This window comes from Prosopis cineraria, unplaced genomic scaffold (genome assembly GCF_029017545.1).
Source record: "Prosopis cineraria cultivar Desert tree isolate PC_DT_omini unplaced genomic scaffold, ASM2901754v1 PC9, whole genome shotgun sequence".
Classification (NCBI taxonomy): domain Eukaryota; kingdom Viridiplantae; phylum Streptophyta; class Magnoliopsida; order Fabales; family Fabaceae; genus Prosopis; species Prosopis cineraria.
Genome location: NW_026555340.1, coordinates 28,730,033 through 28,754,086, shown reverse-complemented (window position 1 = coordinate 28,754,086; position 24,054 = coordinate 28,730,033). Strand labels below are relative to the sequence as shown.

The 24,054-nt window shown below is 33.6% G+C and overlaps 2 protein-coding genes across 4 annotated transcripts; one reads left to right on the top strand and one right to left on the bottom strand.

The window, feature by feature from the left end:
• Window positions 1–5,142: 5,142 nt before the first annotated feature.
• LOC129320840 (U-box domain-containing protein 38-like) lies at window positions 5,143–8,346 on the bottom strand. Of its 2 annotated transcripts, none has more exons than XM_054966494.1 (2): window positions 6,456–8,346; window positions 5,143–5,464 (listed from the first exon to the last, which is right to left on the bottom strand). In XM_054966494.1, exon 1 carries the CDS (start codon window positions 8,091–8,093, stop codon window positions 6,483–6,485), a length of 1,611 nt encoding a protein of 536 aa, XP_054822469.1. In that variant the 5' UTR covers window positions 8,094–8,346; the 3' UTR covers window positions 5,143–5,464; window positions 6,456–6,482. The 2 variants fall into 2 exon arrangements, with proteins under 2 accessions (XP_054822469.1, XP_054822468.1); XM_054966493.1 differs by lacking the exon at window positions 5,143–5,464 and adding an exon at window positions 5,473–5,665.
• Window positions 8,347–18,409: 10,063 nt separating this feature from the next.
• On the top strand, window positions 18,410–21,535 carry LOC129320471 (uncharacterized). Of its 2 annotated transcripts, XM_054965940.1 has the most exons (8): window positions 18,462–18,545; window positions 18,655–18,719; window positions 18,817–19,009; window positions 19,105–19,214; window positions 19,416–19,494; window positions 19,595–19,662; window positions 20,904–20,970; window positions 21,212–21,535. In XM_054965940.1, the coding sequence occupies exons 3-8, from the start codon at window positions 18,820–18,822 to the stop codon at window positions 21,322–21,324; spliced, it is 627 nt and encodes a 208-aa protein (XP_054821915.1). In that variant the 5' UTR covers window positions 18,462–18,545; window positions 18,655–18,719; window positions 18,817–18,819; the 3' UTR covers window positions 21,325–21,535. The 2 variants fall into 2 exon arrangements, with proteins under 2 accessions (XP_054821914.1, XP_054821915.1); XM_054965939.1 differs by having other exon boundaries at window positions 18,410–18,719.
• The last annotated feature ends 2,519 nt before the right edge of the window (window positions 21,536–24,054 follow it).

Here is a 24,054-nt window from a genome sequence, read left to right as displayed (position 1 = left end):
TGTACATTAGAGTATTGGTAGTAAAATAAAAAAATGACAAATTAAGACCAACAATATGACAATAAAAATATATTTATTTAAAAAATATTGTTTATTACATTAATATACTACAAAAAAAAGTTACTTAATAAAATAAAAATAAAAATATGAGAAGAAAAAAAATTCTTTCCTTAACTTGGAGGTTAATTTGTTTCATTTTTAATACAAAATTATAAGATATCAAAAATATTAAATTAGGTAGTGTAATGTTTCAAATAATAATATTTAAATTATTAAATATTTAAAATACTCAATGTTTTAACAATGTTTATTAAATTTTATTTTAACAAAATTTTAAGATACTTAACACTCTTAAAAAAAGAATTTAGGAGCAAATTACCACCAATAAGCATGGTCAAAACTTTTACACATCACTATGCGTGGGCCTCACACACTCGCCACATCAATAAAAAATGAAAAAAATAGCAGTTAATTAATGGAAGGAGTTTTTTGCTCCTCTAAAAAATAATTTAAGGATAAAATTATTTCACTTAAGAGTATAAGGTGCCCATTGTTTCTAAAAAATAAGTATAAGGATAAAATTAAACCTTAACCCTTAAAAAAACCAAAAACAAAAATGTAAAAACATTCAACAAGTTAGAAGCGTTTAGTGATCTAAAACGAAAAGAAAAAGTATGAGTGTTCATAAAATTATTTGATTAAACTGTTAAAAGTCAATGATATTAACCATTGTGTTGTGGATTTAAAATTGAGTTAAGGTATAATTTTTTTCTTAAATTATTTTTAAAAAAGTAATGTTATTTTTAAAATACTCATCATAACAATGTTATTCCTAAACTAATTAAATAAGAGCAATGTTACTAATGCCATTTAAATGTCCGTCAACTGAAATTAATGAGACTCATTTTTAATGTTTTAAAGTATAATTTTATTATTAAATTATTTTCAGAGGAGTAATATTTTAGTTATTTAAAAATCATAAACATTTCTCCTCTAAAAATAAATAATTTAGAGATAAAATTACATCTTATCCTTTTAAAATTTAACACTTTTGTCATGTACTTTTTTTTTCACTTTAAATTACTGAGTATATGCTTTGCCCACGGCTCATTGTGTATTTTTGCCCTCCACCAAAAACCATAACAATACAATCCATATGACAGTGATGACATTCCTTGACCAAGACCCAGAACATATTGTCACTCCAGTGTTCGAGGTTCTTCAAAAGTTAGATTCTCCATACGTGAATAAGCCGGGATTAGAAGTAAAACAATAGTGTTTTTTATCCCATGCACATGTTTTACGAGTTAAATTATTAATATATAAATATAAATGAAGTGGCAAGGCTGATGAATGATATAGTCAAAAGGAAGAAAGCAAAGGCAGATTGGCAGTAGTGACTGTAGCATAATTATCTAGTGGTTTTGTTTTGGACAATTAGTCAAAGAATCAGTGGAAAGCTATGAAGATAAGAGTAAGACACAACGTAGACAAATTAAAATGTCACTGGTCAATTGACGCATGAATGTTGCGAATCGCAGAGAGAAATAAAACTACCAGTATGAGCGGTGTGGTCCATTTTCAAGTGAGCTTCATGGTGCTTTCCCCTCACACAGATGAATACCCAGGGGCGGAAGAAGATCCAAACACAAGGACGCAGAGAGAGAGAGAGAGAGAGAGAGAGAGAGATGGAAGCGATGTATGTACATGAGCAAACACTCGGGTGTGATAGATCATAGAAGAGAAGCATTAAATTAAACATGCATGGTAGAGACAGCAGACATTGAGGTGTTGTGGATTGTGATCGATGCTGAATATTCCCAAGTCCATGTAATGCCATTAGCTAATACGTATGATACGCTCTATCGTGGAACAAATAAGCATGCATGCATGCGTTGCCTTGATCGTGGAGAACACGAGACAGCTGCAGTCTGCACGCTGGGTTTAACACGCTGGGCTGGAAGAACAAAGAATCTGCAACAGACAAATACTATGGTACAATCAGGAAACTAGTGAAAATGACCGAGTTAAACCATATAATTTTACATAATTAATTTAATTTTATAATGATCGTGTTTGTGGGGGACGCACCGAAACAGCGGGGGACTAACATATGAAATGTTCGCCTCGCGGGTGGGCTTCAGCTTGCAGATCAGTTGGATCAGCAAAGGTGAAACCCACGGATACCGATGGGCTGGCTGTTCGTAGTTTCGGGTGCCATGGGCCCACTAATTACTGTCAGCCGTTCTATTCTCCGAAGTTATGTAAATTTCCCCGACCGAACAACCATTTCACCCCTAATTTAAAAGAAGATTATGTAGATGTTAAAAATGGGCTGAAATATTTATCCCATGTACTCCTATTTGTGTAGGAAGATGAGGAAGGAGACCAAAAAAAAAAAAAAAATACTTCAATAAGTTATCAAATAATATAACATATTCAAATACGGAAGAGTTAGCTGTTGATGGAGTGGCCGACTTGCATTTAATAAGACAGAATTTGTTGTGGTTGTTATGCTGCATCCAGAGGTGAAATAAGTTAGGTCAAATTTAATTTTAGCTAAATGAACCAAAATTTATATGATAAATTAAAGGTTTAAACTTGACTTAAAGTTTATATAAGACTTTTTTTACGGTTTAAGTATAAACTTACCTAAAACCTAACTTTGTCTGAAAACTTATTTAAAAATAAGCCTTTTAAATAGGTTGACATTTTAATTTTAAATGTCTCATATATACTTTAGAATTATTATAATATACAATATATAACCTAATTCATCAATTACAATATATAATAATTGAAAGAATTTATCAACTACAATACAACAATAAAATAACAACATTAGAATTAATATATAAATTCACTATGATTGGAAATATAACTAAAAATGAAACAAAAATAAATTTATTAAAAATTAAATTCTAAAATTGATGTGTTTGTGAGAAATATTACATAATATATATGTGTGTGAATAGGTCAATTTATTGAATTCATAAGTTAAGCTTTAAAAAAATAAGCCTAACTTATTTAATTAAATAGGTATGATTAAAAACTTGAACCTAACTTTAACCTATTTAATAAATAGCCTAGATTAGGCTTAAAATAGATCAAGCTCCCAACCCTAGTCGTATGGTAAGAAAAATTATTTATTTCAATTGCTAAATAAAACTGGTAAAAAAATTACAAAATAAAACTATATCAAGAGGAATTGAAGTGATGGCATGGACTCCGAAGGAATCTGTTTACAAGTCAAGCCAAGGCCTCTGATTTCGGTCAAACTCTTTAGCACATGGTGATGATTTTCCAAATATGCTCCATCGATATTGATTTTTAAAGCACATACCGAGTACTTTTAAAATAAAAAGTGTAAATCTAAATCAACGCAGGACTTCATTTCCCATATCAACACTTTTTATGCTCCTTTCTCTCTTCCCCCCCACCCCTCCTCTCTCATAAATCTTTTGATTGTTCAAATTTTGATTCAGTTATGATTAAATCCTTCAAATATAATTTAGTATAATTCAATCTTTAAACTTTTAACTCAATTAAAATTTTATCTTTTATTTTTCAATCATTTTAAAAATTAATTTTTAACCCGCATTGAGTTATCACCCAATCATCCTACTTTGCAAAAATCGTTACTAATACTGTTAAAAGTTATTGTTGTGGCTTCCAAGTAAGGTCTACGTGGCTTTTATAGAAAATTGAGAGAAAAAAGGGCATTAGATTTAAATCTACAAGGAAGATCATGTGACTCTATAAGTTTTTTTTTTTTTTTGGTTGGTAACATGACTCCACAGGGTTTATTGAAGAAGAAATAAAGAAACAAACTACATTGGCGACAAATAGGAGTTGAAGAGAAGCCTCCTCTACCTCTTCTTTGACACAGATAAAAATTTATCTGAACAATTCAAATTTAATAGTTTTATTATTTTTATTTTTATTTATATTTTTAAAAATAAAATATATAAATTATAAATTTTTTAATAAATATACTTATCAATCTGACAGTTTAGATTTAATATAAATGATCCAAGTTTAATATAAAAAATTTAAATTAACTTTTCAAATATATTCTGGACAATGTAAATATATTTTAAACAGAATAATAAATTTATTAAAAATTTTTAATATTAATTTTAGACCATCTATATTAAATTTGGATTGTCAAATTAATAAGTATATTTATTAATTTTTTACAATTTTTATATATATTTTTTAAAAAAAAATATAAATAAAAAATAAAAATATTAAATCTGAACCGTCCAAATTAAACCTCTGCCTCAAAGGAAAAGTAGAGAAGGCTTTTCTCAAAGGAGAGGAGCTGGGTCTCGACAAATAGGGGTGGTGAAACTTGAGTAATAACTTTTTAATATTTGACAGTGAAAAACATGTGCAAAACAACTTTGGATATGATTGGCAAATCTATTAAGAAAAACTGCTCTAGAGCAAGTGCCTTAGTGTGACAATTCTTAATAGAAGCAATGGATGAGGTTGAGGATGATTTCTAGATGATCCCATGGAAAGGATCATCAACTTATTCACTATTTCTTCAATGATCATTTAGATTGGCCAAAGTCACAAAATAGACTCAATGATCAAATGTCTTGTCTTTGAAAATCAAACTTCTTCACTCAAAATAACCTTCTTCTCTTCAATTTTCCTTTTCAGCCAAGCCAAAATTATTCCTATCTTCAATTTCTTTCTTTCGCCAACCCTAATTCATTTTCTCTTCGATCTCCTTTGTCGCTTGAGCACTTATTCTCATTTCAATTTTCTTTTTTCCAATTGTGGGCTCAAAATACCAAATTTTATTTTCTCCCACTCATACCAAATTTTTATTTTCTCCCACTCATGTTGATCAACTATCAGACATGGTGTTGATAGGGATGCTAGTTCATATTATTTTTTTTGTCCCATAAGATGATTGGGTGATGACCAAGGAAGGGTATAGATGAAGAGTAAGCTATTTTAATGGTAAAAACATGAGTTTTAACCAAGTTAAAAATTTAAAAATCAAGTTATAATGGGTTATAATTAAAAAATTAAGTCATAAGTTAAAATATTTTAATTTAATAAACTATAAATAATGTGGTACACTTAGTCTAACTTGGACATAAACCAATTTTTTTCCCCTGCCAATGAAACATAATAACAATTTTACTGAGTCAATCACAGTACAAGGGAAGAACGAAAACTAGAAAAGTTTTCATCAACTAGCCATTAAATGAAAGGTGTACAAATCGTCTTCTAAACATGACAATTCCTAACCACACCATCAGCCATGCAATTTGCATCTCCATACATAAATCTGGCAAAAGACATTCCAGTTTCGATTCAATAAGAACCTCCACGCTGTTGAAACCTTGATACCAACACAATTCCAAACTTGAGCTTGATTCCCAGTAGTGCCGCAATGGTGGAAAATTTCCCAATTTGCAGCAAAAATTTGCAAACCAATTACCTTGAGCAGGAACAAGTTCAGAACATTAATTCCCACAATAAATCCAGGTCACTCCCAAGAAAATTTAATTAAAAGAAAAAGAGTTCTCATGTCATGAGCCATGAATCACGGTACAGAACGAAATCATGGGAAAATAATCCATTTCTCTTGGGCAAGTCATCCATGCTTTCCAGATCAGCAACTGCGCCTTCTTCCCACCCCCTATCATTGGCCGAGTAGAAAAATGCTGATCAGGTGTATCAACTATTTATCTTTAATCTAAGTAGTTTAATATTTTTATTTTATTCGTGTTTTTTTCCAAGAAAACAAATTTATCATCTTAAAAATCACGAATTAACATTTTTAAATCCAAATTGTCAAGATTAACTTGAAATGAATCACATTTTACAACAACAATGAGCATGCTGGAAACTTCTAGATCATTGGATTCTTCCCTTCTTTCAATTTTTTTTCCTCTCTCTCTCTCTCTCTCTTTTTGCCAACGCTGCATTATTAGATTCTCATTCGTATGATTTCAGTTAGGCTTTCAACCAGCAGGAAGTACACGCTATCTTAGTCTGGTCCTGAAACTAAATACGCCCAGCCAGCATGCAAAATCCTTGACAAATCCTTCAAAAACAATCTATTTATTCGGATCCAATTAAAGAGAACGCCAACACAAGTGTTGCTTCAAGTCATACTAGGTTAGAGCTTTAATATGAAAAGTACTTTATTCATTCCTGCCTGCACATATATTCGCCAAAATTAGGCCATTCACGTCAAATCTTGCTTAAAAACTTAATCAATCAACACACGCTATACTTGTAACCAAAGAATATACCACAATTGCAACGAAAATTGAAAAAAAAAAAAAAAAGACTAAGAACACAGAACATGAAATGTCTCACTATGTAACTTATGTACACCCTAAAATCACAATTCCAGTGATCCCGTGTATCCCACCAAAAAGTAACTATTTAATGAAATAAATTGAGAAATTTAGGCAACTAACCATTACGAAAAGGAGATATCCTAAATACTAAAACGTGGTGGTGTTGGCCGCGTTCACATTCCTTCCGCCACCAACTCGGAACCGGGTTCGACTCAACCCGCCCGAGTCCAATGCCCCAACAGAAGCGACGCCATTTTCGTCATCCTCTTCTCCTTCCGCTCTCATCATCTGCAGCATCCTCCTGGCCTTCTCTCGCGCCCTGTCTGATCCTCCCCCTTCAACCTCCCTCAACACTTCCACAGCTCTTGCTTCCTTCGCCAAAGCTTTGAACCTTAAGCTCCCATGGCTCATTCCACACAACGCCGCCACACAGTGTTCCCTCGTCGCTTCCCATTCCACCCCCTTCTTTTCCCTCAGCACACCCACCAAGCACTCCACCGCATTCGCGTCCAGCATCGCCGTTCGCCCCTCCGTCCCCGCCGCAATATTACACAGAATCAGCAAAACACGGCTCGCCAGATCCCCCGATTTCACCATTGATAGCAGCGTCGGCACCACCCCGAGCTTCACCAGCTTCACCCTGTTGCTCTGAACCAAGGTCAGGTGGTACAGCGCTAGCGCCGAGTCGTGCCGGGTCCGTTCCGACTCCGACCTCAACGCGTTCATGAGCGGCTCCAGCGCGCCCAGTACTCCGATCGCCATTTTGTTCTCGTCGTCCAAGGCCAAGCTGAATAGTGCTCCCGCTGCGTGCTCCTGCGCCTCAGGGAATCCATTTTTCAAGACATCGATGAGGGAAGGGATGAATCCAGACCTTACAATCTTCACTTTGTTCGATTTCTCCAGGGAGAAATTAACCAGCGAAGCAACGGCGTTTACTTGCACGACGCGATGCTTCGACGGGATCAGTGATCGGAGTGATGACAGCAACGCGGGCGTGCAAAGTGAAATTCTTGTGTCCTCTCTTGTCTTGGTGATGTTTCTCAGCGAGATAGCCGCTTCTTCTTGCTCAGAAGCTTCTTCGCTCCTTAGCTTCAGCACTAATTTTTCCTCTCCCTCGGAAAGTGGACCGATAGGGTTCTGGTTTTGTTGTTCATTCTCGTTAATTTCGATAGAAGACGACGAAGAAGAGTAACAGGTAGGACGAGTCGCGAGGGGCAAAGGAGTCTCGGGACACCCCGCGGCGACTGCCGACACCTCGGACGAACTCGTTTCGAACTGGTTTACCCGGGGACCCACCTCCGTGGCGGCATGAGAGAAAATGACCGGTGGATTATCCGGCACGGCCTTGAGCAATTCCCTATCCGAAATCCTCAAATCTGACTCCTGCTTTTCGCGCGTTGACGCCATTGCTGCACGGACAAGCCTCTCCACGGAGCTATAGTCTGGCGGGCGAGGGTTCTCTACGCCAGATTTAACGCACCAATTGGATATCGTGGATTTGAGAGCCAAATTCGGAATTACAGTGGAAAAATCAGGCGTCGACCCGTCTTGTAGCTTGGGAGAGAAACCAAAGTCTCTGCACACTTGAACAGAAACAGATTCAAATGTCTGGCCGGAAGCGACTACGACGGGTTCGGCTATCAGAGACCCAGAAATTGGGCATATAAACTCGATGGGGGGCTCTTTCGGTTCGAGCTTCGAGCTTGGAGAATTACGATGGAAAGATATTTTCCACCTGGACCGGCCATTGCCACCCATAATATGATAATAATTGCTTCGGGGCAGCTACAGATGATCTCGTCTTCTCTATGCTTGAGAATAAATTAGCAAATCTCCTGCAACTTTTGGCGCTAAATTGTACGAATAGGATAGCGAATACTGAACAGGCTCGATCTTTACAGAGGTTCTTGAGACTTGCTAGACTGAGTCTGCGAGCCAAGAGATACAAATCCTCATTCCATGTGATTCGAGTGCTACCGAGTTTTTGAGCTCCGCGCGAGATATCGCAAGATATTCCAGGCGACTTCACGGCCTTTTTCTTTTTGTTTACTTTTCGACTTTGACTTCTTTATTGGTGACAACTAAGAATTTTTCACCATAATCTCCGAGTTTTTTTTTTTAATCAGTAAATGACATTTTTTTTTATAATTTTATATTTTTAGATGCCTCTGTGAATAAACATGCTTGTAATAATAAGTTTAAATACTTCTAATAAAGATAGAGTTAGTTTTCTGTTTTGCATGTCGAGATTATCAAAGCAAAATGACAGAGCTGGGCAGACTAATGAGTAAAGCCAGCAGTCCAGCACTTATATAGGACACCGTGAAGAATGTGTGCTGGCCTGCTGGGTGAGTTCGAAGGTCGGTGGAGAGGAGTTAATGTCAGCATGTTTTGGGTCTAGATACGAAATTTATGAAGGTGAGACCAGCCATTGCTCTGGGCAATGTGTGTGTGTGTGTGTGTGTGTGGCTATTCTGATTATTTTCGTGGGCTTGATTGGATGAGAGAGAAATCGAGCCGTGCTTTTCCCAGGATCTTTGTTAACCATGGTTGTCAAGCACGATGTAATTTTTCGACATTCATGGACGGTATTTTCTGTCCGCGTGTCGGAATAATGTCGTCTCTGTTTGGAGTGCTCACTGTTAAATTAAATCTCTCCCTGTTGAGAATAGTTTCTCTTCCCTGATTAGAGTGTGTTTGGCTTTGACTATTATCTGGTGGGCGAGTTAATGTCGATGGAAATTGATGGTGTGATGAATGGTGATGGATGATATGGGGAAAATAAAGTATTTGGATAGAAAATTAGTAACGTATTGTTAGTTGATGCACTGTAGGCTATAGAATTGGAGAGTCGATGTTGGCGATTGGTCGCGTCAATTACTGTGATGTTTTGCACGCCAATATACAATTCTTTATGGGGCGACTTGCCAAATAAATTTTACTCCTTTTTAAAAATTAAGACAATCCTACATCCAAAACAAACTTAGAACGCGGTTGTTGGAACTTCACTCAAGATCCGTTTGGCATTACATATAATATCGGACTACATAAACTAATATATGACAAGTATAATAAAACTTTCAGTTCTTTTAAGTTTCCTCAAATTTAATTTTTCTCGATTTAATTTCTAATTTTTTTTAAGTTATCATGTTATTTTTTGAGTTTTGAGACATGAATTGATTCTCAAATTAATATCATATATAAAATATTGATTATTTAACACACACACACACACATACATATATATATATGCTATTAAATGAGAATAAATTGATCTTTAAATTAGTTTATAAGCTTTAAATTGATAATTTTTTAGAAATTTAAAACCGTGAGGATAATTAATATAAATTTGTTTGCATTAATTATGATCACGGGGAAGCTTTTTTCCAAATCAAATTTTAACTTTTTTAATACATACGCACGGTCTCTTTTAACAATTATAAGGTGCTATAGGAGAAAATGATAATTTTGACGATTTCCCCCACTTTCACAACACTTCTATCACTGATGGAACTAAAATGTGGTAAAAAAAGGTGATAGAACTAAAACCAATATAAAATATATTTCTTAAAATTCCACGGATCTTCTGAAAAAGTAAAGTTAATAATTATATCTCTTTTAACTATCATAATTATTCAGGAAAAAAAACCAAGGGTTTACTGTAAGTTTTGAGTACATATATCCACAACATTTTAAAAATTATATCTTTTAAGTATAAATATGCATGTAAGGTTATAAATAAGTAGCTTTGTTTATTGATGGGACGGGACATTAACTTCATGAACCATAATTAACTTAGAGCACAGTGATAGACAGGGAATTAGTCAGTGGAGGCATTTGTATGTGAAAAAAATATTAATATGATGTGTATAATAAACAAAGTACTTAAAATTAGGCCGAATATTAAATCAATTAGGATACTAGGTCATAGGTTAGTGGTTCAACTGAAATTGAACTGAGAGTCAAACTTGTGACGAACCGATCATGATTAAAGTAATATAATTTAAATAAAAAGACATTGATTATAAAAAATATTCAATCAAATTCAAGATTAATCTCTAATACAAGATACCAATACAATAATAATTATAGAAATATAACTACCTAAGAGTCTAAAAATGATAAAAAATAACAATAGACAAAAACAATAAAAAATGCTAAGAAATAATAGACAAATTAACAACAGTAAATAATATAGAAACCAATTATTTTGAATTAAAAATGTAGATAAGGAAGAGTCATCAAAATCATAAAATTAATGACTAGACAATGAGGAGATTCACTAAGAGACAGAGGATAGCAATGTTATGATGAGTTCTGCTTCATGGCAAGTTTTGTTTCATCGCGAGAGAGAAGACAGTTAAGAGTAACACGAGTTATACATCACGATCATGATGAGTTTTGCACTTCTACTACACGGTGAGAGAGATAAAGTTCAAACTAAGAAAGCCAAGAGCCTAAGAGAGCGACAACAGTAGAACGGGCAACGACAATGGTAAATGTCTAACTAGTGGGGTTCGATTTGAGCTAGGGTTAGAGATGAGTGTCCAAAGTTGGTGGAGTGTGGGGTTAGATCGATTGATTTTAGAATTAAAAAATAAAACCAGTAAAACCTTTTTTGCCCTTTTGGCCTTTTCAATTTTTTTTTCTTTTTTTTAAAAACCCCAAAAGATCATATTTTGGGGATTTTAAATGGTGGAATAGGAATTTTTTAGGTTTTTTAAAGGGAAAAATAAGTGACCAGCTAACTTGTCAAGTTATTCAGTTTATAACAGGTTGATCCTAGGTTGGCCTGATTATATCGAATCAATCACTAACTAGGTTATGATAAAAACCGAACCGGTGGAGAAGCCGGGTCACCATTTCACGAGTTGACCTGGCCGATCTGATTTTCATATAATGATAATAAATAAGAAGTATAAATATAAAGAAATAAAAAGTTAAATGGCATAGAAGATGAAGTAAGTATATTGACCTTCTTTGTAATCTTAATTAAATATACTTTTTTTTTAAATTTATATGAATCTTCTTTAAAATCAATAATTACTAAACACAAACTTGTCTTTTATTTTTAAAATTTTATGTTTTGCTATTTAACTTTTAATTAATTGTTAAGTCATATATATTAAAACAAAATAATCTCTTTAAAAATAGATATTATCTAAAAATCATTCAACATACAAAAAAAATAATGCAAATATTTCTTTACCTTTTCATTCATATTTTACATTTTTTAGTTTTGCAAACTTATTTATTGAGTAATTTTTAAAAATTTAGTACATAAATTGTGAAAAGTAATATTTTAAAGATGTATGTATAAAAAAAACTAATGAAACAGGTATGTAGTACATAATAAAAAAAATAAACTAGTCAATATAATTTAAATTTTTTTGTTATTTTTAAAATTTGAATGCAATACTTTTAAATTATTTATTTAAATATTATCATATTTAATTATTTAAAGTTTCTTAAATTAGATGAGCGATGGTAGACATTTAAATTATAAAGGAAAATTCAGAATTTTATACGTCTTAAAATAATTAAAAATAATACATTAAATATTCTAGAATCTTAAATAAAATATTTCTAACCACATTAAAAATTGAATTAAAGTATAAATTTTAAAAAATGAATGAAAGATGTCTGTAATTTTATCAAAATAAAAAAAAGGTTACCATATTTTATTCAAGACAATATTAAAAAAATTTAATTGTGGGTAATTAATGCATTTTTTTTACATCTAGTCGCCAGAAGATACAATAACATCTTTATGTGCCGACAAGATTGTGAATACTGAATGGGTCCACCACCCTAGGCGGGCCAGGCTCATTCATTTACTTTGTTTAATGCACAAGTTCCACTTATTTATTCATTTTTTCAGTCAAAATTTTCACTTGTCTGAATTAGTTACTTTTTTTTGCCATTGGTGTAGGCTTAAGCTGTGGGAAATTATGGAAAATTATCCTAGCAGTAAGGAATTAGTTGCTTTATTATGTTTGATACACTTCCATTTAGATTGAAACAAATTTCCTTTACCCAGCGAGAATAGTTTATCATTTATTATATATACTTAATAATAAAAAATTAAATTACTATTATCTTTAGAAAACTAGACTGGCTAATAAATCAAATTCATGATCCAAAAGAGCGGAGCAATATGTAAAAAAGTAAATTTCCTTGCCAACTCGTGCACAACAATAAAATAAAATTTTACCAGAGGGCATCGGATGGAGTACATTGGAAGGTTTGTTACGGAGATAATGTGATATTCATACTATAATTGGGATGTGATTCTTGAATGTCACAATATGCTGTCTTGAGATTTGATTGCTGAGCTTGGCTATGTTCGCAAAGAGGATAATGTAGAAGTTGGTCACTTTGTTAAAAAAGAGCTTTTGCTCTTTTCTGGGGGCTTCACTTTTCACCTTTGGAAGAGTTGTTTTTTTTCTAGATTTCTTTGTTTAATTTATCAAAAATAAAATAAAATTTCAACAAACATCAATAAATTATATTTATCTGTGTCCACATAATGGACATTTTTAAAGTACATCTGGGCAACTAAAGCTTCTTTTGAAGTTTCACGGTACCAGCCAGTGAGGACTTGACCTTATCCATGCTAATACTCTACACTTTTGACAAGTCAATATATCACATCCAACATTCAATTAGCTTTTTTTAAAAAAAAAAGAAGAAGCAAACTGTATACACTTTTAAGTTTTAACATTTATTATCAATTTTTTAAAAACAATTATAGTTTATAGCATTCGTGACATCTATTATTTCACTAAAGTTTAGTTATAAAGAAGCAGCAGCATGTTTCCAATAATTTTATATCATACAAACATACACAGAGAAATTTTTTTATTAATGATAATTTTAACAGTAATAAATACCTAAAAGGTTACTTCTCCAAGATCTTTTGGATCAAACAAAAAAACTGCAGCAAAACAAAACACACTACAACATTTTTATTATCTTAAAACATTTTAAAAATATTGCTATAAGATTGAAAAATGTTGCTCAAAGAAATGGACAATAGTTTTCAAGTGTTTTTAATTTAAGTGTTGCCTATTACTTTAGACAATAGTTTTTTTATCTTTAATTACATTATTTGAAAAACTGTTGCTAAAATCCTTGAGGATAGGCAACAATTTTTGAAAGACTTGTTACAATAGTTTTTGAAATGTTACTTATTATATAAAATAGGCAATATTTAAAAATTATTTCAAAATAGTTAAACAACCAAACATTAATATTTTCTTCCCTATCTAAGATCTGAACCTTGAACCTCTTGATTAAAAAAAAAAACTTCTAACCACTCCTCTAAGTTAACTTATTAATATTATAATGCAAAATATTTTTATATATATATATATATAAAATATTGTTAAATTAATTTTTTTAATTTATCCAAATAAAAAATTTTAAAATTAAGAAAATAAATAAATAAAAGTATATATAAAAATTATTCAAATAAATCACAAAAAAAATTTTATGTGTAGAAAAATAACAAGCAACAATATTTAAATGTTGCCAGAAAGAAAATTTATAGACAATGCTTATATTTTTGTTGCCTCTTAAAATGAGGAATAATTTTGAAATGTTTTCATTAAAAAACTTTTATAGGCAACATTTTTTTTGTTGCCTATTTAAGAATTTTATTTCAACACTTGAAAATTATTGCTTATTTTACTTTAAAGAACATTTTTTAAATGTTGTCAAAAATATATTGTTTAAGGTAAGGAATCAATAGCAACATACGAAAAATATTACTTATGATTATATTAGACAACACTTTTAAAATTATTATAAATAAAATTATTGTCTAAAACAAAAACTGTTGTAGTGACACTCCTGTATATGGGTTAGAAAAAGGAATCCCACTTGCTTCTGCTTCATCTCTCTCCAGCCCACTGGAGTAACTATGGCCAGTTGCTTAGTGAGATATTTGGATGGATCTGCTAAAAAAGTTAAATGATCAATATTCCTACACAGCCACTAGCTAAAGCCTAAGCCCTAAGGTAGAATCACTTTCAACCCTAAAACAGATCCCAGCTGAACTTCACACTTGTGAACAAGTTTAATTTATTTTCTAATGTTTTATTTTCACCTGTAGGGTACCGGTTCTTTCTGCTTATTTCATGAAAAAATTCAGAGGTGCCAATAGCTTCCATGTTCTGAAGTACATGATCTCTACTCTGTCGTCCTTTATCTTCACCAGCCATTCTTCATCCGTTGCCCTCCTTCCCTCTACGTAGTATTAATCAAGAGGAAGAGTAGGATCGCGCCGTGTATTACAATTTTTAAATTTTTAATAAATACGTATACCGTTATTTAAGCAGCATGGCATATATATGCTTTTATATATATGCAATGCATGGGGCCTGCCTATTTGGTTTTCTCTAACTATCTCGTCCCTTGAGGTGAGCATCATTGTGATTTCGAACGCGATTCAAAAGCTGGGTAAATTAATTAAATCTCAGTTTAAATCATGCTGGATATCTTCAAACTGCTCATCATTCAAAGCATGATAGTAAGAGAATGGTTCTGTTTGATTTTATAGCCTCGTAATAATCAGATGACTTGACTTCCTGCTATATCACTTAATTATCTCACGGGTGTGTGTATGTATATATATTTTCACATTAAACTCTTCACTGCCGTCATTAACTGCACAGAAAGGAGCCACACAAACTAACGTGAGATCGGAATAGGGTTTGGTAATTAATCTGTTGATGAGTAGAAAAAAGACAGGGCTTTGAAAATTTCAAACCCTAGTCCCAGAAAAGGGAAATATCATCGTACCAATAGTGATATGCTATATAATTGACGCAATGATGTCGAGACGATCCGTACTAGATAGTGTATAGAAAATTAAAGCGAACTGTCCTTATAGTTCGCGCTGGTCTGTGTTTTTGTGAAGATAGAAAGCCATCACTTAATTGCAATTAAAATCATCAAGATATGTATGTCCGTGTTCGCTATATCATCCCACAAATGTTGTACCAATTGCTTCATAAATGCAAGAAACAAAAGGGTTCAAAATTACACTGATGAACTCGCCGCTTCCAAACAAGATTTATATCAAACAAGAAAGCCACTTTCACACCGGAAAGAGAAGAGGAGATCGGGGTATGAATCACACAAGGCAATTAACAAAATATGCATACCATGCTTAGATTCCTTCAATTCTGCAGAACAAACTAAAAATTGGTTCAAACTACAAGTTACAACAATATTAAGTAAAGCTGCTGCTTAATTAATACAGATGGAATATACTTAACCCAATAAGCCAAAAATGAACTGGATCGGACCGACACGCTTGATTCCCCTAGAGTAGTTGAGTTGTTGGATCTTCTTGGCAGAAGCTAGCTAGACCCAATATTCCCTTGCGAGTGATTGATTTCGTAGATATGGAAGTAGGGTTTTCTCACAACCCACCTTATCTTTTTTGTCTTCTTCCTCTTCTTCTGGAGCTTGTGCTTGTGAAGAATGGTGAAGAAGGTGATGATGATGGACGATGATGATGTTGATGATATAGAAAGAGATAGGAGGCTTGTTGGGGTAATGATGATGGCCATGAAAGAAGGAAGAGAAGGAAGACATGATGATTGAGAAACACACACACTAATTGATGCTTGCCTCTACCTCTACCTCTATCTCGAGGGACCAAGTGTTAAAAGATATTACAGGATCCCTCATGGAGTAATTATCAGCCACGACTGCTTCTTGCACTACACACTTGAACATCCAATCAAATTAGTGCATGTGGCATCGCTTAATTATCACACTCATAATTGACAGTGTATGGCTGGCATATGGCTTCACTGCAAAAAGTGCAGAATCATTCTGCAAGACTTGACAATTATGGATATAATCAGGCTTGAAGCTATTTAAAATATGGTGGATCAATTTGGTAATATATAATAACAGTGAAAAGACTGTTTGTGACTGTATGCGATTAAAATATTGCTTAAGCTTTATGGGGTTTAGTTAAAGATGAAAATTGGCATATATATATATATGTGTGTGTGTGTGCATATATAAAATTAGAAAGGCGTCAAGGGAACTGAGAACAATGACAGAGTTTGAAAGAATAGAATATAAGTAATAATATAAGGGTGATGAGACAGACAGGGATCAGAGAAAGAGAAGATATGTGTAGTTCTGACAGCAATGAATGTCTACCTGCAAAAAGCATCCCGGTAATTAGAAATGGAGACTGACATGCTAGTTCCTGTTGATATAAATGTTGTTTCCGGCATAATGAATTAGTCTGAAACTGCTTCCAAACCATTAGCAGATAATAATTCATTGTTTACATGGACAGAGGAAAAAGATTCCCATGTTAGCATGTTCTGAAATCTGAACAAAGATGTCAGTATTCTAACATCCGGTCCGGTGAGTACTTCTTGACACTTGCACTACTCAACAATATTTCCGATAATGAACAGCACTATCACATCTTTACTTGATTCTTTTTGTTTTTATATTTGCCTTTTCTCCCTTCCCTTTTAACATATTTCTCGCACGCCTTCTGGGTCACTTTATCTTACAACTCATAAGTTCCCCCTCTGAATAATTGCATCGTGCAGATGACTCTATCCTGTCTATCTGTCTTTCTCGAGTTCGTCCTTCACGAGAAAATTGAATTGAATCAGTATAATATCATTGAGGGCATCTAGGTGTCTACTCATTCTTTGGTTTCAGCGTGTGTGTGTGTGTATCCTATTATTGGAGAGATCGTTGGGACTCCATGAAATCTTACATGGGTTCTTTGTTGATTTGAGTTCTCTGATCATTGTGGAGAAAATGACTCTTCTAAACCTTTGGCTTGCTTGCATGCGGCTTTATTTTGACCCTAACAAAGTCCCTCATGATGAGTCAGCTTTTTCTCCCTATTGGTGTATGTGGGGGTAGTGTGGAAAGTCGAAATAGTTTTGATATAAATGTAGAAACTCCAGGATGAAAGTGGGTTTTTTTAAACTGTACAGATTCAATTCTTTTTGGCATAAAAACAAAGTTTAAAACCCATTTTGATTGTTATTTGGTCTTCATGTGGACTCTGGATTTGCAACAATCATCAAGTATACATATAAAAGTTGATACCTTTGAACTTTATTTAAAGGTGCCATCCCATCGGCATCTTCTCTTTAATTTTCTTCCAATTAAATTACAACGATCAAGGTCAAATTCAGATCCTTCATGTTATATTACACCTATGATGACTATATTATTCACGGCAGTTTTCAATTCATTTCATTGCATCAGGTGACCGGTTCTGATTCATAACTTTTTTAAAAACAAAGTCGCAGTTATATAGTATATACAGTATTGATGACGAGTACGAACAGGTTAAAAGAAAAAGGTGGAGGAGAACTGGCCAAAGAAGAAGAAGAAAGCACAATATATCGGGGGACCATAATAGCCCTTATCAGCCGCGAGTTGTAACTTAAAATGGCCATAGTTTAGACTTTTTGGGCGCAAGAGCCATTATTCTGCCTTTAAAGGGGTACGGTTGACCAAAATAATAAAGAAAAAAAAGGTGGCACGGAAGTGTGCAAGATTCTTAATTTTTTTACCGAATTTTTTTATATTTAAAAATTGAATTTGAAGAATGCAACACAAACATAATTCTAAGACAAAAGTTAATTTTAATTCTCTAACTTTATATAAAATTTTAATTTAATTTTTTAATTTTATAAAGTATCTTTTTAATTTAAATTTTAACATTCTTAATTTCAAATGATTATTTTTTATATTAATCATTATTATTTTTTTAAAAATAAATTCAATATATTAATATTTGAGAATATCTGTCAATATTTAAAAGTTTAATGTAAAAATTTATTAAGTAAAAAAATATTTTATAAATTTAATAAATTAAATGAAATAATATGTAAAGTTAAATAATTCAAGTTCCATTTTATTTTTAATTAAAAATTTGAATACAATAATTTTTTTTTATACTAATACAATAAAAATTGAATTCGGACTCTGGGCTAAATTTTGATTGGACCTGATATATGAGCTTTGGGCCTATGCAAGAATACGGCAACTACGATACGCGCAGCTCAAATTCAGTCGCAAAACTTTCGTGCTCGGCGGTGTACTCAGTGTGAGCCGTGAGGGAGGGTCGAAGACGGACGAGAAAGGAAAAGCGCGCGCAGCGAGATGCTGCTAAGTCGCAGCACGGTGGTTAGCTTGGAGGTTTGTGGGTGGACTTTCTTCAAACACCTCCGGACACGCAATCCAAATAATAGAATCAGCACCAAATCCATATGTTCTACAGTCTTCAATTCTCTTTCTCACTTTGCAGCCCTATCTTCCTGCCAGAAAGACCAGATTCATCTCTACGTTGATGTTCTTCTTGAATGGAACAAGGTTTTCTCTCCCGTAAACGCCCTTTTTTCTCCAGTACGCTGTTTCATGCCTCCAAGCTCACGGGTGTGTATTTTATTTTGTTTTGGTTTAATGGTAGCGGATGAATCTTACTGCAATTAAAGAGGTAGATGAAGTAATGGAACGGCATGTTGAGGATTCCCTTGCAATTTTACCGCCTTTGAGAGATTGCTATCGGTCACACTGCGGCACTTCCTATGATAAGCTCAAAATGGTAGATGTTGGAACTGGGGCGGGCATTCCTGGAATAATTTTAGCCGTAGCTTGCCCAGGTGGATTCTTAAGTAAACTGTATTAGTGAGTTTGTGTTGCTCGGATACCCTTGTTATTCCTCTTTACCTTCTCACTGAAATGCTGCTTTGCATAGAATGGGATGTAACGCTGTTGGAGTCTATGAACAAGCGATGCGTTTTCTTAGAGCGTGCTGTCGGTGTTGCTGGTTTGTCAAATGTTCAAATTGTCAGAGGAAGAGCAGAGGTAAAATGCAGTAACAAGCACGCAAAAAATTTATTTCTCTTTCTACATCTCATCAGACTGCATGCTTTCAAATTTTGAGATAATAATCTAGAACATTTTTCTTAAACTGAACACTGAAAAATCATCTTATTCTTGTTATTTTTGCCCATAACTATAATTTTCTGCTGCTTGAACATACGCCTTGGACTGTGCACAGAACAGAATTTGGGACAGAATCTCTGCTTGAGAGAACAATTTGACATAGCAGTAGCAAGGGCTGTTGCAGAGATGAGAATATTGGGTAATATTATTATTTAGGACTTATCATATGGTATTTGGATGCTTCAAGACTTGTGATATTTCACTGCTACGATTCCTGATCCTTGTTATTGGATTTTCAGCCGAGTATTGTCTTCCATTGGTTCGTGTCGGTGGATTGTTTATAGCTGCCAAAGGTTATCATCCTGAGGTTTGTGACTTCTATAGCATATTTTTGTAGTTCTTGATCATTATCATCTGCATACTAGATGTTTAAAATTTGATGTAGAAATTGTTTATAGCTACCAGAGGTTATCATCCTGAGGCTTATTTGAAACTGTTTTTGTTTTCTTATTCTGAGAATTGGCATTTTGTAAAGCATGTTCTAATGAAAAAAAAAATGAAAACAGGTATTTTTCGTATTATTCCTTGTTTTTCAAAATAATAATCCCATGACACCTAAAAGATGTTTATGTTTTTCTATTCTCTAGAATAATATTTGATTTTTCTTTTCCAAAACACTTTCTAAATCCACTTATCAAATTGATTTTTTTTTTTTTTGGAGAACAAAAAGTTGTTTTCAAAATAGGTTGCCAAACAAGCCCTTTATTCCTCAGGCTTGTTCTTTGCTAGGGCATGTGGCTAAACTATTATTGCTGTTGCAAATTTTATTTGATTGCCATTAGTGTTGAGAATTTGGGAATTAGACTTGAATCTATGCCCTTTGTCATTAGCTTGTGCCCACTCCAAGCTACCGGCTGTATGACAAGTGAATTAGCTAGAAGGAGCATTGGGAATGTTGTAAGCATCGAACAAGGATTTTCTCAATTTGGGAGCTGAGAGTTTAGGAGGGAATGCCATGGCAAGTCATGTCATAGCCTCGTTTGGGAGTTTAATGATCGAAGGGGGGGAGTTGTTAATAGTACAGAATGACTTAAATATTTTTTCTAAATTATCTTTATAATTAGAATGCAAATTTACGAAGCTTTTATCTAATGAGGATATAAGTGTAATTATATCATTTGTCTATTTCATCGTAACATTCACTGCCCAATCTGGAGGCCATCTCTTTCCATTTCATTATTGGAAACATGTTCCAAACACTGGTCCCACCCGCTTTGGCTATTCCATCGAATCTTTGTTACAGGTTCTTTTAAAGGTAAGGGTCCAAATTAGGTAAGGCGCAATAGGAATTTCATGGGCTAATATCTTGATTTCTTGTGATTCTCTCTAACAATAGGAGAACGAGAATGAGTGAGGTTGATGTTTGGAGTTAAATGGAAAATTTGTGCTAGCATATAGATGTTAGCATTTAAGGGAATTGAGGAGCATGCAAATTCAGAATATATATGCAACGTTTTAGTATATAATATTATGTGAAATGTTTTTGATACATATCTCGCAGATCTGAAGACGCCATCTATTAATATCTTATACGGTGAATTTAAATAGGAGGAAGTTAGAAAAGCCGAAGGTGCAATCCAAAAGATGGGTGCATCTCTATTGCAAATCTGCTCAGGTACCCTCTTTAATTCATCAAATTTCTGTCCCCTGATATAAACTTCGTAGTGTTTTGCTCAAGCCCCAAATTTTAGATGATTGTTTTAGTTGGAATTGGCATTTATATCAAGGCTCCTGCCAGAAAGTATGGGTTTTATAGACATAATTTTCCCTTCGGTATGGTGGAGATTTAACTTTTAAAGTGCATGTGAAGATCTCAGCTCTGAACATCAATAACATTGGTGTTATGTTCTGTTCAGTGGAATCGCAGAGCCCACATGGTCAGCGAACTGCTGTCATTTGTCTAAAAGATCGTCCCACCCCAAAGAAATATCCCCGGGATCCCGGCATGCCAGCGAAAGAGCCACTGTAACTAATTGAGATGTGTCATTGTCTTTATTGCTTTTACTTTGCTTGAGCCTACTTTAACCAAATAGTGGCAGTCATATCTGCAACAAGTGCAATCTGATAGCAAGATTTTCCGCTCCTGTGAAGCAAATTTGTATCTATTTTTATGAAGTGAATTTACTCGTATCTATTCCCTGACCAAAAAAGAAAGGGAAAAAACTGGTATTTATTGTCCAGTGCTTCTGCCTACTGCTTCGCCAGGAATGTAGACTAGGTTCTACAAAATGCATTATGGTTTTATATAAGATTAATGATAACGATAAAGACTAGGATACGAGCCATCCGCACCTCACCTCAACCTCTTTTTAAGGAGGGTGGTGTTAACTTGTGTGTAATGATTGTAGCTTTGAACAACAGTAGGGATTAAAAGAATATGAGGCAAATGTGAACCCTGACTTATTGTTGGAGACTTCAATCCTTATCTCTCTTGTGATGACAAATGTGGTAGAAGCAGGTATAATTGGAGGTTTGTGAAATGCTTTAGACCTGGCTTATTGCTGGAGACTTCACTTATCTCTCTTGTGATGATAAACATGGTAGAAGCAAGTATAATTGGAGGTCTGAAACGCCTTGGACAATACATTAACTCCTCCAATTTTTTGGAACTCAATTTTGTTGGTGATAGATTCACTTGGAAGAAAGGTAATATTAAGGAAAGGCTTAACTGGTCTTTTTGTAATGCTGAATGAAGACTCAAATTCAATCAAGCTAACACCTTTCACCTCCTTAAACATGACTCTGATCACCGTCCAATAAAAATCCAACTTGAGAATACTGATATTTCCAAAGTACAAGAAAAACCTTTTAAATGCCATGCTGTATGGATGGTTGAAGAATCCTTTCAATTTATTGTTAAAGATTTTTAGATTAATAAAGATTGGAAAGATGGGGTCCTAAAGTTTGCTACTTCTACCACTCAATGGAACAAAAATAATATAGGCAGTATTGCAGCAAATAAAAAAAGGATTCTATGTAGATTTGAAGGAATTAATTGCAACAGGAACATTAAAGACAGTTGCTTTCTTAGAAAACTTGAAAAATTTTTATGGGAGGATTATTATAAAATTCTTTTTTAGGAGGAACTTTTTTGGTTTCAAAAATTTAGATGTAAATGATTGAATTGGGGAGATAGGAATTCCAAATTTTTTCATACTACTGCCATCATTCGGAGGAAAAGAAATCAGATTTTAACTCTTCAGGATGAGAATGGTATATGGATTAATAATTAATCCACACTCAAAATTCAGGCTGCTTTTTACTTTGAAGACATGTTTAGAGAGGATACTCAACTCAAGCCTAGGCTATCTATTAATAGAAGTTTTCCTGCTCTAAACTCCAATCAATTATAGTTACTTAATAAAGATGTTACTTAAAAAGAAATAAAAAATGTTGCCTTTAATATTGGTGCCTTTAATGCTCTCGGGTTTGATGGGATAAACGCTAGCTGTATTCAATACTATTGGAGTGACCTTAAAGATGGTATCATTTAACTTGTTAAGAAGGTCTTCTCCAATCCCACTGCTATTAGCGAAAACAATGACACTTTCATTACTCTTATCCTTGAAAAGAAAACCCTACTTGCATGAAGGATTTTCGCCTGATATCTCTTTGTAACGTTAGTTACAAAATTATTACCAAGCTTCTCTCCAACAGGTTATGGCAATGTATGAATCATTTGATTGGAGGCAATTAATGTAGCTTCTTGCAAGGAAGATAGAGTAGTAAATAATATCATCTTCGCCTAAGAGATCGTTCACTCTGAGAAATAAGGGGGGAAAGAAGGGCTTCATGGCACTTAAAATTGACCTTGAAAAGGCTTTTGATGGACTCTTTTAGGATTTTATTGACGATACTATTAGTATTATCAGAATTAATGATAATTTTGAAAAACTCATCATGGTAGCTATCTCTACCACTCACATGAAAGTTTTATGGAATGGTGAATCAACAAATGAATTCACACCAACTCGTGGCATTAGACAAGGAGACCTTCTTTCACCATATCTCTTTGTTCTTTGTATTGAACGATTCAGTCATAGCATACTTAGTAGCATTGATAAAAAAGATTGAAAGCCTATTAGCCTAACAACTAATGGTCCTCTCATCTATTTTTTGTTGATGACTTATTTCTTTTTGCAGAATCTTCTCTCAGTCAAGCTAGGATCATCCAACAATGTCTTTTTAACTTCTGTAATGCTTTTGAGCAGAAAGTTAACAACACCAAATCCAAACTTTTTTACTTTAAAAATGTTAATATCAATAGTCATTCAGATTAGCGATGAATTAGGAATTCCACTAACAGGGAACGTTGGAAAATATTTGGGGATTCCTATTATCCATGAAAGAGTTTTTAAGCTTACCTTTGCTCCATTAATCGATAAAATTAATTCTCGACTCTCTAATTGGAAAATTCATTATCTCAACGCTGTTGGCAAAGCTGTTCTTATAAAATTTGTTTCACCCTCTATTTCTAGCTAGACTATGTAAACCATGCCCTTACTAGATAATGTCTTGAATGATATGGAAGCCCACTCTCACAATTTCCTCTAGGATTCTGCTGATAGTACTAAAAAGCCTCATCTCTTATCTTGGGATTATATCACTAAGGATAGCAAGCATGGAGGCCTCAGCTTTAAAAAGCTTAAAAGTCAAAATAAGGCTTATATTATGAAATTTTGTTGGGGTATCATTACGA

Excerpts from the sequence above, each read along its gene's own strand:
- LOC129320840 (XM_054966494.1), bottom strand. The coding sequence starts at position 8,093 with ATGGGTGGCAATGGCCGGTCCAGGTGGAAAATATCTTTCCATCGTAAT.
- LOC129320471 (XM_054965939.1), top strand. The coding sequence starts at position 18,510 with ATGCTGCTAAGTCGCAGCACGGTGGTTAGCTTGGAGGTTTGTGGGTGG. Across the intron at positions 19,215-19,415 it reads TTGTCAGAGGAAGAGCAGAG|AATTTGGGACAGAATCTCTG; the intron begins GTAAAATGCAGT and ends TGCACAGAACAG. Across the intron at positions 19,663-20,903 it reads CCAAAGGTTATCATCCTGAG|GAGGAAGTTAGAAAAGCCGA; the intron begins GTTTGTGACTTC and ends GAATTTAAATAG.